The sequence below is a fragment of the Mesoplodon mirus genome (assembly GCF_964341445.2).
Source record: "Mesoplodon mirus genome assembly, chromosome: 3".
Classification (NCBI taxonomy): domain Eukaryota; kingdom Metazoa; phylum Chordata; class Mammalia; order Artiodactyla; family Ziphiidae; genus Mesoplodon; species Mesoplodon mirus.
The window spans coordinates 37884210-37902606 of NC_138978.1; the positions used below are offsets into that span (position 1 = coordinate 37884210).

General features: G+C 41.9%; 1 protein-coding gene across 1 annotated transcript in view; it reads left to right on the forward strand.

Moving 5' to 3' along the window:
- Positions 1-18023, forward strand: part of RIMKLA (ribosomal modification protein rimK like family member A) — a gene marked incomplete at both ends in the record, with an annotated part of 28062 nt that extends 10039 nt beyond the window's left edge. The window contains 4 exons of the mRNA XM_082615219.1: positions 5234-5464; positions 8932-9018; positions 14145-14348; positions 17533-18023. Coding sequence (XP_082471345.1) covers positions 5234-5464; positions 8932-9018; positions 14145-14348; positions 17533-18023 — 1013 coding nt within the window. The remainder of the gene's footprint in view (positions 1-5233; positions 5465-8931; positions 9019-14144; positions 14349-17532) is intronic.
- Between the last annotated feature and the right edge of the window lie 374 nt (positions 18024-18397).

The following is an 18397-nucleotide window of genomic DNA, read 5'->3' on the forward strand; positions in this document are numbered from 1 at the left end:
CAGAGAATTAATACCACACCCCTGGATCAGCTCTCAACCAAAGACAGGGTTAGTATATAAATATTATAAATTGCTAGCTTCCTCGCCCCTTGGGTGGGGTAACCAAGGAGTGTGCACTAAACCGTTTCTTATTGTCGCCCGGCAAGATTAAGCCCTGGGTGCCAAGGTGATCACTCACTTCATAACACACCTTTTATTTGCAGCATTGCCTTCTCTACTTCCCCCTCCAGTGTTTCCTGAAATTACCACCGTGATAATAGACCTCTTGCACTTCAGTCCTTATCTCCAGGAGTCCTTCTGGGGAAACCCAAACTGACATTGGGCTTGGCTCAAAGTAGTTGCTCAATAAATCTTCACTGAATGAATGCATGAAACAATAAATGTGTGTTGAGTGACTGACTGAATTAAAATTATGTTGATATATTTCTCTGTAAGGAGACGATAAGCTCCTGGTATGCAGAGATCACCTGGCTCATCTTTGTATTCCTGCTTCAGAGTATGTCTGATTCATCTCAACAGTTCAATGAAGGTTGAATTGAATTAAATGACCTCAAATTAGCAGTTGGTGGAAAGAGAAGGTGGCCACATAATGACTGTGGGTCTTAATGAGGTAGAGGTGAGATTTCTTTGGGCATTGTAACAAAGACCTTTAAAAGGGGAGGAGTGGCATAACATGGTAAGAATACAAGTAACTTCCTTATGAGAAAATGCTGTGGGGTAGGGTAGAAAGAGACCAGAGAAAAACTGGAGAGTGATTGAGATGAGCCAGATCATGTTTGGGATGACGCATCTCCCTCCTAACACAGCACAGTAATGTGCAGCACTTAATGGATTATTATCCACTTATTTTATTTATAGTGTTGATTCATTTTTAACAACTCTCAGAGCTTCACTACCAGCCATGGTTACATGATCCTGCTCAAATGTAATGGTCCTAAAAGCTGCTGTAAGTAAGGTCCTTGCTTGCTCTCCTGCTACAGTGTCCTGCTATTTTCTTATTTCTGCCACTTGCTTTGTACATGAAGGGTTTTTTTTTTTTTTTTTTTTCCTAGCGTACAAGAAGCCAGTTTAGTTTTGAAGCTTGCTTTTTAGTTGTGAAGCCAGGGATGCATATGTGTGTACATGAGTGAGTGTTGTGTGCCCACTGGTCTGGACCCACTGTGCATCAGTTCTGTGTAAATGCAAAGACTTTGACAGTCAGATCTAGTGCAGGGATGCATATACAAGATGTCTTCTTTTTTTAATTGAAGCATAGTTGATTTACAATGTTGTGCTGATTTCTGCTGTACAGCAAAGTCACTCAGTTATACATATATATACATTCTTTTTTTTTATATTCTTTTCCATTATGGTTTATCCCAGGATACTGAATACAGTTCCCTGTGCTATATAGTAGGACCTTGTTGTTTATTTACTCTAAATGTAATAGTTTGCATCTGCTAACCCCAAACTCCCAGTCCATCCCTCTCCCTCCCTCCCTCCCCCTTGGCAACCACAAGTCTGTTCTCCATGTTTCTGGTTTTTTTTTTAACAAGATGTCTTTAATTTAAATGCAATAATACATATGAATGTTCTTGGCAAATTTCCTCAAACACAATAGATGATCAGTAAAAACATTAGGCAAATTCAGATCTAGATGACTGCACCTTTTATTTTCCATGCTTCTTCCCTGTATTGGTATGAATGATTGAGAATGGGTTTAATTCTTAGAGCTCTACTTTCCAATAATGACTTGTTTATTTCTAAAGCTATTTCTCTGTATTGTTAAGCGCATTTCTTTGCTGTTGTACATATAAATACAAAAGCCTAGTTTTGTAGAATTAATTTAATCCAATATATAGGTTAGAAAAAAAACAGGCTCAGTTCTTTGGAAAAGTTACTCATTTTTCTATCTTGTTTTTAATACATTAAAATATTTCCAAATATAAATAATAGAGTCAAAAACATAATTACCCATAAAAGTATATTATTCTTTTTAGAAGTAATATGGAGAAAATACTGTGGTTTCAAAAAGTTGATTTAGACTAGGTTGGCTGTTGGTCATTATACTAAGTAGTTTGGGGACTGATCTTTTTCACGATCTTATTGACCTGTTTGGGGACATAGTGATCATTTTAGTTTTTTTAAAAAAGTGGTTTGAGGCTAAATAGTAAATCTAAATCCCAGTCTAGCAATCTGGGAGATCCCCAAATATCCCAGAAGTAACTCATCTCCTTTCCCCCCACCTTGCTTCCCAGGTCAAGGTGATGCCTGAGGACACTACGGCACTTAATTGCATGAAATCCCTTGTTATTGAGGGCACCAGTCCCTCATTGTTCAGGGCTTTCCTTCCATTGCTGGCAGCCAAGCAGAGCCCTGCCCTCCTTGAGGTCCTGCATCAGCACTTCATTCCCTTGGTTTAAGGTCCATAGATTGCAATGGGAACATTAAGGATCCCAGGAAAGATGACACATTAAGCTCCATCCTTTCCCAAGAGGAGATATTAATGGGGAGAGGGAGAGAGATTACTAAGTGGTTAAAGGCTTCAGAATTCACTGACAGGTTTGCCAAGTACCAGCCTTAAATCCAAGCTGTGCTTGGCCGGGGCTCTGTGGAATTGCTGTTCCTGCTAAAAGATGCCACGGTGAGCAGCAGACTCTCGTCTTCTACTTCTAGAAATGGTGATTTAGACAAGGTGCAAACAGCAAAGAAAATGGGCATGAACATGGGACAAGTGACGTTACCCCTTAGCAAAGATGCTGGAGCTGGGTCAATAGGCAGAGAAGTAACTGGTTGTGCATATGTTTTCCCTAAACACATCACGTCCCTCTCTGCACAGAGCTGGACGTCCAGCACAGTCAGAGACCAGACCTGTCTAACTGCTTGGGAGAGCCTTTTCAGCTCCACGTTAACCCATTCCATTCTTCATTTATTAAAGGCTTCAGTTGGAATGAGCCAGGCCCAAAGATTTACCTTTGGAGAAGAGAGATGAAATCCTGGTAAGACTTCCTAGGTGTACGTGAATCTGCTTATCGAGGCTGAGCTGTCTCTCTCCACTTGTGGTTGGTATTTCCAGAAATGACTGAATTCTTTTCTTCCCATTTAGAAGTTTAACTGTTTGTCTGTGGTCTCATGTTGAGATTTAAAACCCAGACGTTTCTGCTGCTTCTCATCTCTCTAGGTCACTTTTCTGTTGCAAAGCCATTTTTTCTCATCAGATGGTACAAATCTCCATAAAGTGTCCTACCTTGCTCAGTAGAGTGTCTGTGCAATAATAATGCCAGTGCCTTGCATATCTATAGCGTTTTGTAGTTCTCAAAGCATTTTTGCATATATTATCTCATTATGTAATGTTGTCCTGGGCTGTTGCTTTTCCCCTCAGTGTTCTGTATTTTACTTGCCATTTTCACCAACTTGAATACTTTTCTTTCTTCTCCTACCAGTTTTGAGGATATTATTCAGGGTTTGCTCTTCTCCCCCTTTCATATTATTTTCCCCAGGGGCTCTAAGTGGCAAAGGAAAAAGCATGTATAAATGATACTGTTTTTTGATGGCAAAGTAAAGATAACCTGAATGCTCTTTACAAATCATCCCTGAGAACTATATTCCATTTGCTTGGGTTCACACTATCAGCAGAAGTACTAAAAACAATTTAACTTAATGATTGTGCTTACTCTTTTTTTTTTAAATTGGCAAAACATACTAGAATGAAAGGAAACTGTGCAAGTTAGATCCATGTAGTAGTTTTGGTTTTTCTGTTTGCTTGCTTTTGTTTGGTTTTGCTTAGAGTTTTTATATTGATATTATTCATCCCACAATAGAGGAATAGTAACTTCCTTAGTACCTTTTGTTTTCTTGGAGTTATATGGTTGTACACTTTTATCACTTATGAAAGCGAAGGTGCTTTAGGTTAAAGCCTAAAAGATGGTTCTCAAACTGTGTTTAAAATGTTTTCTGTAGAGCATTTTAGAGACTCCTTTAAGGTTCACTAAGGCAGACCAAGTAGTTCCCTGAACTCACTTCTCATTGCCCTATCCAGTCTATTTCCTGTCTCCATCATTCCATCCCCAGATGCTGGGTGCACCGGAGATGCCTACGTAACTACTTAGAGTAACGCAAACCATAGGATATCAGGGTTGAAAGAGATCAAGCAGGTTGCTGTGAGCTTATCTAACTTTTGCATCCCTTCTGTGCCATCCTTGGATGACCAATGAGCCTCAGCCCATTCCATCCTAAGGCAGAGGAAAAGTATCCCTTTTGTTGAGCCCAAATCTATCTCCATGTAGCTTCTGTATAATTAAACAAACATTGAGTGCCTATCATGCAGCAGATACTGTTCTAGGGGCTGGGGATACAGAAGTGAACAGTCAGACAAAATAATGCTCTTTTGGATAGCTCCTCAGCTGTACCTCCTGAGGTCATAGAAGACAAGCCAAATAATTCTTCTGCATGGAGCTGCAGAATTGAAGACTGCACTCCTGTTCCTCTTAGTCTTCACTACAAGCTAATACTACCATTTCATCCAGTGTCATACAGGTTTAAGTCCTTTGGCTATATAGACCAATTGTTTTGTGATGCATTCTAGTTTTTCTTAATATTGAATTGATTTTTAGTATATTGATTTTTTTAAGTTTTTTGTTATCAAGGTAATACACAGTTGGAGATATTTTGGAAAATACTGATAAGTATAAATAGAAAATCATCTATAATCCCATTACCCACTGTTAAAATGTTGGTATATTTCCTTCTAGTGTTTTCTAACTTGTATCCTGTTTTTTTTACCTAACATTGACATTTTTACATTCATTATATTCGTAATATTCCAGATGACTTTTAAAGATGAAGTCATAAGAGTAGTAAAGATACCGTAAGTGACCTTTACTGCATTCCTTGTCATTAAGTCTCCAGCCTCCTAAGCCACTACATTTTGAGTAATACTAGTCCTACATGGAAGGAGGGTGCTGGACTGCATTATCTCCTATAGATTCTTCTAACTTGGATTATTCTTGATATGCTGCTCTTTCCCCCCCCGACCCCGCCCTGTTCATTCCTTTGTGTTTCCTCAATGTCATGCTCTGCCCATTTGTTTGGAGTATAGGGTGGATGGTAGCTTCTCATTACAACAGGATATCCAAGTGCCATTTTCAAGGCTATCTTCCTGCTAGGTTCAGTCTTGAGGAGTCTGTTGGAACCAGTGCTTCTGGTGGGAATAGATGATGGCCAGCCCAGAGCTCATTTCTTACTTTGATTGCAGGCCTGCAGCTGAACCAGAAGGCACTCACCACTTTCCCAGACGTGGTGCTTGTCCGGGTGCCCACACCCTCAGTGCAGTCGGACAGTGACATCACCGTCCTGCGACACCTGGAGAAGTTGGGCTGCCGCTTAGTCAACCGCCCACAGAGCATTCTAAACTGCATCAACAAATTCTGGACATTCCAGGAGCTGGCTGGACATGGGGTCCCCATGCCGGACACCTTCTCCTATGGTGAGTGTCCTTAAAATAGGATTGAGACTTGTCTTTCCAAATAGCCTGCATCCCTATGTTCTCTCTGCCCAGAAGGCCTCTGGTATCTCTTGTTGGTTTTCAAGGCGAATCTGTTCATCTTAGATGATTCAACATCTTGAGTCTTTATCATAGTCATTCCCTCGTCTGATATATCTTTGCTTCTTTCTCTCTGGAATTCATTCATTAAATATGTAACTGGTACACACTGTGTGCCAACTACCACAATAGGCTCTAGTCTCTAGCAGTAAGTAAGAGAGTCCTACCCTCAGGGCATTCCCAGTTCATCAGAAGAAATTTCAGTGCAGTGCCAGGATAAGAGTTACTGCAAGGTGGTATGGGAATACACAGGAGAGCTCCTAATTTAGTTTAGTAGGTGATGAGGAAAGAAGGCTTCCCAAAAGAGAGAATGTCTAAGCTAGCTGAAGTTATCCAGCTAAAGCAAGAGGGAAGAGGGAAGAGATATGGGAACATATGTATATGTATAACTGATTCACTTTGTTATAAAGCAGAAACTAACACACCATTGTAAAGCAATTATACTCGAATAAAGATTAAAAAAAAGATAATTTAAGGCCAAAAATGTGAAATTAATGGAAAAATAACCCTCACAAAATGACAATCTAGAGATCATGTTTAAGGTCAAAGTAAAGTGATTCCAGTTGAAAAAAAATAATAACAATAAAATAAAAAAATAAAGCAAGGGGGGCAGGGGAGCAGTCTAAGAAGAAAGCAGAATGTAGAAACACCTAGAGGCAAGAGAGAGCATGACCGATTGGCGGTATTTTGAGTAGTTTGTGGAACGTCAAGGAGATAGAGTTGAGATATAAGGCTAGAAAGATAAGAAGTCACCATATACAGTACATGAAAGAGATCAGGGGTAATCCTGAGACTTACAGGAAGTTATTGGAGGGCTTTAAGCAAGGAAATGGCCTGATCAGAGTTCAGAATGTCACTTTGGCTACACTGTGGAGAAGGAATTGGACCAGGGGCAAAGTAGAGACAGGATATGTACTGGTAGGCTTTATAAACAATGCAAATGAGCAATGATAGTCTAAACTAAGGTGGTCATAGTAAGAATGAAGATAAGTGAACAGATTCAGGACTTAGGAAGGAGACAGAAATATTAGGACATGATGATTGAGTGGCTATGAGGAGCATGGAGAGGAATCAAGAGTGACTCTGGTTTCTGGTTTGGGCAACCAGATGTGAAAGCGAACACTCACTGAGACTAGAGCTATGGAAGAGGAGAAACAGATTGGTGGGTAGGGCAAGGCATTGTCGGAAGAGGTTATTATAGTTTGGGACACATTCTGTTTGAGGTGTCTGTAGTATATAAAAGTAAAACTATTCAGTAGGCAGCAGATAACTGGATCTGGAGCTCCTGAGAGAGGTGTAGACTAAGGAAGTGGATTTGGAAACTTCCATTATGTTAAGTGAAGTCACAAGAATGGATGAGATTACTCAGGGAGAAGATGTAGAATGAAGAGAGGCCTGAGCTGTATACCTAAAATGGTTAAAATGGTAAATTTTATGTTATGTATATTTTACCACAATAAAATAACAACATTTAATAAAAGAGGGTTCGAGAGGGAATCCTTTAGGGAATAGGAAAAGGAAGAAGGACCTATGCAAGAGGCCAAGTAAGAGCACCTGGAGAGGTGAGAACAGAAAGAAGAGAGATGACAGAAGCCAATGGAAAGAACATCCCAAGAAGGATGGTGTAATTAAAAGGGGTGTTTAATTCTGAGAGGATGCGTAACATACTCACGGAGTTGTGTGTTGGATTTAGCAACAGGGAGTTCAATGAATACAGCTTCAGTTCAGCCATAGGGAGAAAAGCCAACTTGTCAAGGATGAGGAAGTGAATGGGAAGTGAGGAAATTGAAACCCTTTGAGTAGCTTGATTGTAGGGTTACGAGGTTGTAGTTAAGGCATGATGCAGGGTGAAGGAATGGGTTTTATTTGTTTAAGATGGGAGATTACTGAACATGTTTAAAATGCTGCTGGAATTCTGAACTGAGAGGTTGAAGATACAGCAGAGAGGGGACACTTAATGGTGCAAGATCCCTGAGGAGGTGAGAGGGAAAGGGGTCCGAGGCACAGGTGCAGGGATGGCCTCAGATAAGCAGGACCCCTCTTGCACTGTATTATAAGGGAAGGACAAAAGGATGGCTAGAGAGGAGTTACATTTATCAGTGGGTGTCAGGAAGCTGGGAGTTCTCTTCTTATAAAATGTCCTCATTGTAAAGATGCCCCTGGTTATCTACACTGCCTCTTCATGCTGCTTTATTTTTTTTTTTAATCATTAGCACTTTTGTCACAGGTCTTATTAGTATCCCAGAATATTTTGCTTTGCAAAAAATTGATGAACTACAGTATCACCTGTGGTAGGCAGAATAATGGTCCCACAAAGATGCAAAGGTATAGGAAATCAAGGAAGCTTATAAAACAATTTAGAAAGATTTTAATACAGATTAATATTCATATTTTTTAAATGAAGGCTTAAAGGAGTGTAGTGGAGCCAATTCGGGCTTTCAAGTCATGCCTTACCTTTGGGTGAGAAAAATCCCAGGCTTGGTTTCTTTGGGTGTTGGTTTTCTACTGCAGTACAACAATCTACTGAAAACTTAACAGCTTAAACAACACCCATTTATCATCTCACAGTTTCTGGAGGTCTGAAGTCCAGCCACAGCATAGCTGGACTCTTTGCTTAGGTCTTGCCAGGCTGAAATCAAGGGGCAGCTGGGCTGGGACCACATCTGGGGTCTTCCAGGCTTACTGTTGGCATTCAGTTCCTTGTAGTTGTAGGACTGAGGTTCCCACTTACTTGCTGACTGTTAACTGAGGGCCATTCTCAGCTCTTAGAGGCTGCCTATTGGCCCTGTCACATGGACTTCTCTCCAACATGGCAGTTTGCTCCCTCATGGCCAGCAGGAGAGTTTCTCTGATGCTTCACCTTCTTTTACAGGACTCACCTGATCAGGTCAGGTCCACCAAGAATCATCTCCTTTTTGATTAACTCAAAGTCAACTGATTATTAGCCTAATCGCAGGAATGCTATCCCAGCATAGTCACTTGTCCCCTCTACACTCAGGAGAGGGGGTTATACAGAGCATGTACACCAGCGGGTAGGAATCTTGGGGGCCTTCTTAGAATTCTGCCTACCACAGCCAAGGTAAGGGAAAAATCCCTGCCCTGCCTGCGGGGTTGTCATGACGATTGCGTGAACTAGAGCATGTGAAGCCTCTGCCATGTGGAAGCACGTGATAATGCTGCTTTCCTTATCTCTCTGTTCCCACCTTTTGTATGGCACATGCACAGTGCATGTCTGTCCGATGGAATGGGTTCACATTGCCTTAATCATAGAGATGTGAGGCCTCCAAAGAATTCCCACAGAGCCCTGGACCATCAGCCTCACCTTCACTGACTTTTGCTTTTCTTGACAGGTGGGCATGAAGACTTTGCAAAAATGATCGATGAAGCCGAGCCTCTGGGCTACCCAGTCGTGGTGAAGAGCACGCGCGGACACCGGGGTCAGTGCCGCTCTTCCCGGGCTTCCGTTTGGGCCTCCTCTCTGCTCGGAGGAGACGGAGCTCCCCCTTGCGGAGCTTGTGGTGTAGTCCTTACTTCTGTCCCCTCCTCGCTGTCCCCACTGTCCTTGCTTTGTCCAGACCCTTCCCAGCCCTTCCCTGGACTCTGGCAGCAGACTCCTGACTTGATTCTGACTGGTTTCCCTAACTTCACTGCCAGTGCATCCTCTAATCGTTGGGGGGAGCAATTTCTCTGAAACAAAGATCTCTTCTTGTCACTCCCTTGCTGAAAAAACCCTCCCAAGAACTGGTGTTGCCTATTAGATACAGTTTATATTCCTCACTGTGGCACTGAAGGCCCTGGATGAACGGCATCCATCTTCCTTTGCAGCCTTCTCTAGCCACGTGAACCCTCCGTAATCCATTCCAGACTAGACCATGTATTCTGCTGTCTTTAAACCTCTGCTCTCTTCCCTTTGCTGGGAACGCCATCTTCCTATGCCCTCTAGTGAACTTCTGCTCGGGCTTTAAGGCCAGCTCCACGTCGTTTCTTCTCTGTCCACATCCCTGGTCTCCTTCCCTCTCTTCCAGACAAAATTAATTGCCCTTCCCGTTGTTTCCGAAGCACTTCATCCATGCCGCTAGCATAGTACTACGGCTTATGACAGTTATAGATTCATGTGCCTTTTCCCCTTTTTGACTGTGAGCTGCTCAGGGGGTGGGAACCAGGTCCTACCCATCTCTGTCTCCAAGACCCACTACAGTGCTCAAGACATAGTAGTTGAAGAGGACGTGTGCAGCAGAAAGCCATCCCCCTCCCTTGTGGTATGTGAGCGAGTACCTCCTGATGATACCCAGATGGCATCCTTAACTGCTCAGGGCATCTGGGATGAGAGGAGGTACCCTAATGGACATGGAATGAGCAGTTCCCATGAACTTGACACACTCACTGTTCTCGATCTCCAATGTGTAGAGAGTAGAGAAGTAGCACTTCAGGGCGATGGCTTCTGTAGCAGGTCAACGCCTGTTTGAGCCAAACGGAGGGAGGGGCCCACTCTGCCCTGAGGCAGGGAAGGCTTGGGTGGATGAAAAGGAGACTTAAGTTGGAATGTGGAGTTTGAACTGGGTGAGCAACGTACAGAAACAGGTGTGGGCAAGGCAACCTGGGAAAGGAAAGGGGTCCTGCTACGAAGTGAGAGAAATGAGTTTGGGTGGCGAGGTGGGGCTCTGAATACGATTCACATGTACTACAGTGCAAAAATGCCATGTCTCAACTAGTTTTTTATTGTGGTAAAATATACATAAAATAAAATTCAACTAATATTTATTGAGTGCCCACAAAGTGCCAAGGGCATACAGAAAGGAACAGAACAAAAATTCCTGCCCTCCAAGAGCTCACATTGTAGAAGGGAAAGACAGACAATAAACAAATTAAATAGAAGGCATAGTATTTTTAGATGTTTTTAAAATTGAGATATAATTCAGAAAATAAAAAATGTACCATTTTAAATTATCTAATTCAGAGGATTTTAGTATCTTCACTCTTCTGTACAACCATTACACTATCTCATTCCATAACATTTCCATCACCCCAAAAAGAAACCCTGTACTTGTTAAAGGTCAGTCCCAGTGGCCCCTCCCCTAGTCCCTGGCAACCACTAATCTATTTTCTGTTTCTATGGCTTTGCCTCTTTTGGACATTTCATATCAATGGAACCATACAATATGTGGCCTTTTGTGTGGGTTTCTCTGACTTAGCATAATGTTTGCAAGGATCATCATGTTGTAGCATGGATCAGTTTTTTATCCCTTTTTATGACTCAATAATATTCTATTGTATGGATATGCCACATTTTGTTTATCTGTTCATCTGTTGATGGACATTTGGGTTGCTTTACTTTGTGGCTGTTATAAGTAATGCTGCTATGAACATTCATGTACAAGTTTTTGTGTGAACATATGTTTTCATTTCTTTTGGGTATACACCTAAGAGTAGAATTGCAGGGTCATATGGTAACTCTGTGTTTAACTTTAGGGAAACTGCCAAACTGTTTTCCACAACAGTTATGCCATTTACATTCCCACCAGCAATGTATGAAGTTCCAATTTCTTCACATACTAAACAAAACTTTTATATTGGGTATATTAATTTGCCTCGACAAATTATGCAAATGGTCATCATACCTCCACCATAAAAACAAGCCACAAGCCAAAATGCATGTTTTCCAAGCATTAGTAATGTATGGGCCCACTTTATGTATTTATTTTTAAAGTCTTTTTCAAACTTGAGGTATAATTGACATGCAAACATTATATTAGCTTCGGGTGTACAACATAGTGATTCGATATTTGTCTATATTGCGAAATGATCACAATAAGTCTAGTTAACGTCTGTCACCATACATAGTTACAGAATTTTTTTCTCTTATTATGGAAACTTTTAAGATTTACTTTCTTAGCAACTTTTAAATGTGTAATTTGTTTTTATTATAGCCATCCTACTGGCTGTAATGTGGTATCTTATTATGGTTTTGATTTGTATTTCCCTAATGACTAATGTTGAACATCTTTTTATATTATTGGCCATTTGTATATCTTCTTTGAAGGAATGACTATTCAAATCCTTTGCCCATGTTTCAGCTGGCTTATTGGTCTTTTATTGACTTTTTTACAGCTCTTTATATATTGTGGCTACTACTGTCTTATCAGATACGTAATTTGAGAATGATTTTTTCCCACTCTGTAGCTTGTCTTTTCACTTTTTTGATAGTATCCTTTGATACACAAAAGGTTTTGATTTTAATGAAGTTCAATTTATCTATTTTTTCCTTTGGTTACTTGTATTTCTGATGTCATTTTGTGCTTGCCTAATCCAAGGTCACACAGATTTACACCCATCTCTCCTCCTAAGAGTTTTACAGTTTTAGCCCTTACATTTGGGTCTTTGAGCCATTTTGAATTAATTTTTGTATATGGTGTGATGAAGGTCCAACTTCATTCTTTTGCCTGTGGCTATCCAGTTTTCCCAGTATTATTTGTTGAAGAGACTGTTGGTTCCCCATTGAATGCTCTTGGAACTCTTGCCAAAAATAAAAAATTGACCATCTGTATGAGAGTTTATTCTGGGCTTTCAGTTCTATTCCATTGATCTATATGTCTATCCTTAAGCCAGGCCACACTATCTTGTTACTGTAACTTGGTAGAAAGTTTTGAAATTGGGAAATACAAGTCCTCCAACTTTGTCCTTTTTCAAGATTGCATTGGCTATTTGGGGTCCCTTGCATTTACATATGAATTTTAGGATCATCATATTGATTTCTGCAAAACAGGAAGTTGGAATTTTGGTGGGGATTGCACTGAGTTTGTAGATCAATTTGAGGAGTATTGCCATCTTAACAATATTAATCTTCCAATTTCTGAACATGGAATGTCTTTCCATTTATTTCAATCTTTAATTTCTTTCAAATATTTTGTAGTTTTCAGTGTATAAGTCTTGAGCTTCTTTGGTTAAATGTATTCCTAAGTTTTTTTAATTCCTTTTGATACTATCATAAATGGAATTGTGATCTTAATTTTATTTTCAGATTGGTCGTTGCTAGTGTAGCACACACGTCTTAGGGAAAATGGATAGGGAGTAAACAAAGTCACAGCAGTTGTTAGGCTCTAGTATATGGAAATAAATCTAAAGAAGACAGTGGACTCATGAAGGCTATGCCTTTGAGAAAGTTACTAATCTTGTGGACCTTTATTTTCTTCTTCTGTAAAACAAAAATAACTATCCTTGTCCTAATGGCTTCATAGAGCTAGTCTGAAGTGAAGTGTAAAAGAAATAATTAAAAAAAAAATAAAGTGTTTGGCACACAGTAGATGATTAACTAATCTTAATGCCCCTCCCCCGCCCAGTTTTTTTCCTCCTTGCTTTAAAACTGTAGCTCCTTTATTAACTGCAGGCTAAGCCCCATATTAGAACCTCTGTGCCAGGAACTAAGGAACAAAGTCCATATTTTTAGCCCCCATCTCTGCTGAAAATCCTACCTAATGTCCAGAGAATCCCCAGTGCCTATCATTGAATCCCAGCCATCTGCTGCCAGATGCCAGATCTCCTGGTGCCAGATGTCCAATGATTGAGACATGTTTTGGGGGTTACTTTTTGGTCTTATATGCCACTAGGGGCTGATACCCATCCCTCTTTTTATTAAGACTTCAGAAATGTCCCACTCTTTTTAAGGTGGTGACACATATCTTAGGAAAACCATCTCTTTTCTCCATGTTTGCTAACAAGAAGGATCTGGGTATGATATGCTTATGTCAGGTTTACAGAGCAAACCTGTCAGGGCCCCCTGCTCATATCTGTTAGCTAATATGCAGTTGGAAAAGCAGATGCCAAGTAATTGCAAAAGCATAAGTGATTCAAGCAGAAAATACAGAATTTGGAGTCAAGAAGGAATGCTTTTCCCAGAGATCAATAGAAGTATGGATCATTCCTTTCAGAATTAAATGGGTATAGCCAAATAATAAGTTTTTTATATTTAAAAGGAGGAAGCACGTCTGGCAGTGGCTCCCTCTTTGAACTCCCATAGTATTTTGCACAGAGCTCTCCTGATGCTATATCAGGCTGTGTCATTATCTTTTGTGGGTCTCTCTCCATCTTGACTGGGAATTCCTCTAAAGTATGTTCAATTAGTTATATTCTGTAAGCATTGATTGACACTTGCTTTGTGCATCGAGCCTAGTGTGAGTTGTGATGATTTAGAAAAAAAAGTGAGTGAGACATGGACTCTACCAAATCAGCATCTTGGGGTGATAGGAGGTGCTGACTGTTTCTGGAACCGAATTGACTAGATCCCTAGGAATTTATTTTGGCCTCTTCCGGGTGTTTCTGGAATACATTTTGATTTCATTTTGAAAAAAGAGTTGGGAAAGGAGAGGGACCTGAGTAAAACCCAGAAAAAAATGAGGTTCGACAGCCATTTGATAAGACACAAGAGTCGAGTCAGAGAAATTGAAGGGGCCACAGTGAGGCGAGTTGGGAAAGAATGGATAACCCTGGACCTGGAGGTGGGATGGCAAGGACGGCGCTCAGAGGCTTCTCTAACTACTTCTCTTGCTCTTTGTCTTTCTTCTTAAAGGAAAAGCTGTTTTTCTCGCAAGAGATAAACACCACCTCTCAGACATCTGCCATGTGATCCGCCACGATGTGCCCTACCTGTTCCAGAAGTACGTGAAGGAGTCCCACGGAAAGGATATCCGGGTGGTGGTAGTAGGTGGCCAGGTGATAGGCTCTATGCTTCGCTGCTCCACAGACGGACGGATGCAGAGCAACTGCTCTCTCGGTGAGGCACGAAAGCTCAGTCAGACTGTTGGTGAGGGGAGGCCACCAGGCTTTTTCATTAGGATGTTTACACCCAGCCAGTGAATGTGTCTCGATCCCTCCTATCTGGTCAGACCGTCTGCAAGGTGCCAGGATCACAGAGAGAAATTAGAAACAAGCCCTTTCCCTTAGCAGCAAGCAGTCCAGGAGGCGGACAGGTGGGTGTAAGTGCCATGACGGAGGTCAGGCCAGGGATGTCAGGACACTGAGATTTGAAGCCTGTCCTGTAGGTGTTAGGACGTGGCAGTCAGCTTTAAACAAGGGAGTGACATGAGGATTGGTGTTTGAGAAAAACTGACATCTGGGAAGAGGATGGATTGAAGGCATGAGAGGGAGGCAGGGAGTTGAGTTTGGAAGCTGTGGCAATAGCTCAGGCAAGAAGTAAGGAGAGTCTAAACTAAGGCAATGGGGAACTCTCTGGCAATCCAGTGGTTAAGACTCTGCGCTTTCACTGCTGAGGACTCAGGTTCGATTCCTGGCCCAGGAACTCCAGCAAGCCATGTGGTGCAGCCAAAAATAATAATTAAAAAAAAAAAAAAGAAACTGAGAAGTAAGGCTATGGCTGGAGACATAGCATATTCTGCTTTTCCATTGTAATTGAAGATTGTGTTTCTTTTTTCTTTTGAAAATTGTGTTTTTCTCATATGTTTGACGTTATTAGAAAGCTGCAGTTTATGTCTGGGTCAAATGCATAACCTCATCCCATTAACCTATTGATAAAGCTTGTTTTCAGTTTTGGTGCATGGAGATGGTCCCGGGGGCATGGGAATGTTCATCTTCATCACTGAAATCTATTGTCAGCCTCATGAGTGGAATTTGTATGTTGGTAATGTGGAAAAGTACCCAGTTGTTATTTCCTAAATTGCCAGATGAGTATACCAAGTCTGGTGACTAATGAAGAGGCTGAAACACCAATCTGGTCCTTCTTCCTGAGTGTGATTGAGCAGCCTCCCCAAGTGGACTCCAGGGTAGAGGCTGACAGTGTAGCGATTGATGAGAATCCTTGCCCTAGGGCAGCTTATGGTCCAGTAAAGGAGAAGACGCATAAACAGACCATTGTAAGGTACTGTGACTAAAGTGCTGTGATAGAAGCAAATGCTAGGCTCAGGTTGACACAGTGCTAAGTACCTAATATATTATCTCATTTAATTTTCATGACAATCCCATGTCTTGCCACAGTATCGAACCTTATGTATTATCAGTTTGTCGTTTTCAGTCAGCTCACAAAATCCATTCTTTGGGGACTTCCCTGGTGGTCCAGTGGTTAGGACTCTGCACTTCCACTGCTGGGGCCCTAGGTTCAACCCCTGGTCAGGGAACTAAGATCCCACAAGCCATACGGCCAAAAGAAAAAACAAACAAAAAAATCCATTCTTTAACTAGAAACTACACTGTTTTATAATTTATCCATATTCCTTTTTCTGATGAGCTGTTTTAAAGCTGTTCAATAGCCTTTTCCTCACACCATGTAATAGATGGTGGAGGGGCAGAGTTAAGGTAAAGCCATTAGTTCCTGAGAATGCAAGTGTTAAGTCTTTGCAAAGAGACTAAAGGAAGACAATTAAATCTGAGGTCTTAGTTTTTTTCTTTTTCTTTTTTTTTTTTTTTTTTTGCGGTACACGGGCCTCTCACTGTTGTGGCCTCTCCCGTTGCGGAGCACAGGTTCCGGATGCGCAGGCTCAGCGGCCATGGCTCACTGGCCCAGCCGCTTCGTGGCATGTGAGACCTTCCCAGACCGGGGCACGAACCCGTGTCCCCTTCATCAGCAGGCGGACTCTCAACCACTGTGCCACCAGGGAAGCCCGGGTCTTAGCTTTTTAACAAGTAAGGGCAATCAGACTCTCTCTGACCTCGGTATGAGATTTTTGTCTCACAGGCCTCTCTCTTAGAAAATAATAATTTTGTTTCTTCTAATTTCTAAAAGGAATTCATTCTCAATGTAGAAAATACAGCAAAGTCAAATGAAAAACGATATTTATCATTAATCCCACCATCTAGAGACAACCAACGTTAACATTTTGGTGTCATTTCTGACGATGTTTTTTTTGCATAATTATGGTCATACTGTACAGCCTTTAATCCTTTTAAGTATTTTCCCATGTGATCACAAACTCTGTCATTTTTAGTAATGGTTGTAAACTATGCTGCTTTCCTCTACTGTGAGCTATTTAGATTATAATTTTCATTTACTCATCAACAAATATCGAGTGCCTACTATATACCAGTATTTTGACTTTCCAGTATTTTAAATGACTGTCATCAGCATCTTTGTGCATAAAGCTTTTTTTTCCCAATAAATAAGATTATTTCCTTCATGGTGGGATGACTGGGTCAGAGGATATAAACATTTTTAAAACTCTAGGAAAGAAACAATCACATTACTTTCTCAAAGGGTGTCCTGATTTCCATCCAGACCTTTTGTTGGTAATAAAAATGCCCATCTTGCTGCCCTTCCCCGACATCCCTCACCTCTCTTCCTTGAAAGGTCGTTTGACTCGTTAGTCCAGTCGGTGCCTGGTGTCGTTGCCAAAATTCGGCCTCTGTACCCTGGGGCCAGATTAAATCTCAGAGACAGAGCTTTGGTGAAGTATCATAGAAAGGAATAGCTTTATTGCTTTGCCAGGCAAAGGGGGCCACAGTGGGCTAATGCCCACAGGACTGTGTGTCCTGCCCTGGAGGGGGTAGTGAGGAGTCTTATAGTGTTCAAGGAGCAGGGCGTGGTCATTCTTCTGATTGGCTGGTGGTGAGGTAATGGGCTCTCAGCATCATCAACCTTCTGGTTCCAACCGGTCTGGGGTCTCCGTGCTTGTGGGCAGCATACAGTTAACTTCTTCCACCTGCTGGGGGTTTCAGTATCTGCAAAACAGCTCACAGGACGTGGCTCAGAATATTATCTGCAGTCCTTGAGGAAGAACTAAAGGTCCTTGACTTTGTTTAATGGCTAAAGTATTATTATCTTATCTTGCTTGACTGTTTTCCTTTCTTTCTGCATTTTCTCACTTCTCTGATTAAATTTATTCTTTGACTAAAGTTTTTCTACGACAAAGGGCAGGCAGAGGATATGGGTAGGGGTCTCTTCTGGGAAGGCCTTATACGGTCCTGCTCGGTTACAGTGTCACCATTACATCACTGCACTTTCCCCACAGGTGGCGTGGGCGTCATGTGCCCACTGACAGAACAAGGCAAGCAGCTGGCTATCCAGGTGTCCAACATCCTGGGCATGGACTTCTGTGGCATCGATCTCCTCATCATGGACGATGGTTCCTTTATGGTGTGCGAAGCAAACGCCAACGTGGGTTTCCTAGCCTTCGACCAGGCCTGCAACCTAGATGTGGGCGGGATCATTGCGGACTACACCATGTCCTTGCTGCCCAACAGGCAGACCGGGAAGATGGCTGTCCTCCCAGGACTGTCTAGTCCCAGGGAGAAGAAAGAGCCAGACAGCTGTGCTTCAGCTCAGGGAGTCACAGAGAGCGTCTACGCCATCAACAGCGGGTCTACCTCTAGCGAGAGCGAGCCTGAACTGGGAGAGATCCGGGGGTCCTCAGCAAGCACAGCGGGGGCCCCGGCCCCCATGCTGCCCGACCCTGGCTACAACATTAACACCAGGATTGCTTCAGAATTAAAACTTAAGTGAATTTCTGCTTTTTGGCAGCGTTGAAACCAAATCCTACTGCTTCCCTAGTAGTTTTGAGCGAATAAAATCTGGACTAGTGTGATTTCATTTGCACAGAAACTGGAAATCCCATCTGGACACTCGGCATTCTTTCTAACGATGATTTAAGCAAATGGCCTAGCTTTGTGGTTTTTATAAACACTAATATAAAAACCCTTACCGAGAACAACATCCCGACTGATGGATTTGAGACCGATGTCTGCTGCAAGCAGTTGGATGTTACGGCTGACTCTGTGCTGTGCTTCTGGCTTTTTGCAGTGGAGCCCATTAACTCAGAATGGCTCCTGGAAATACTGTACAAAAGAGCAACCACCGGACAGAGGCACGTGCAGAAG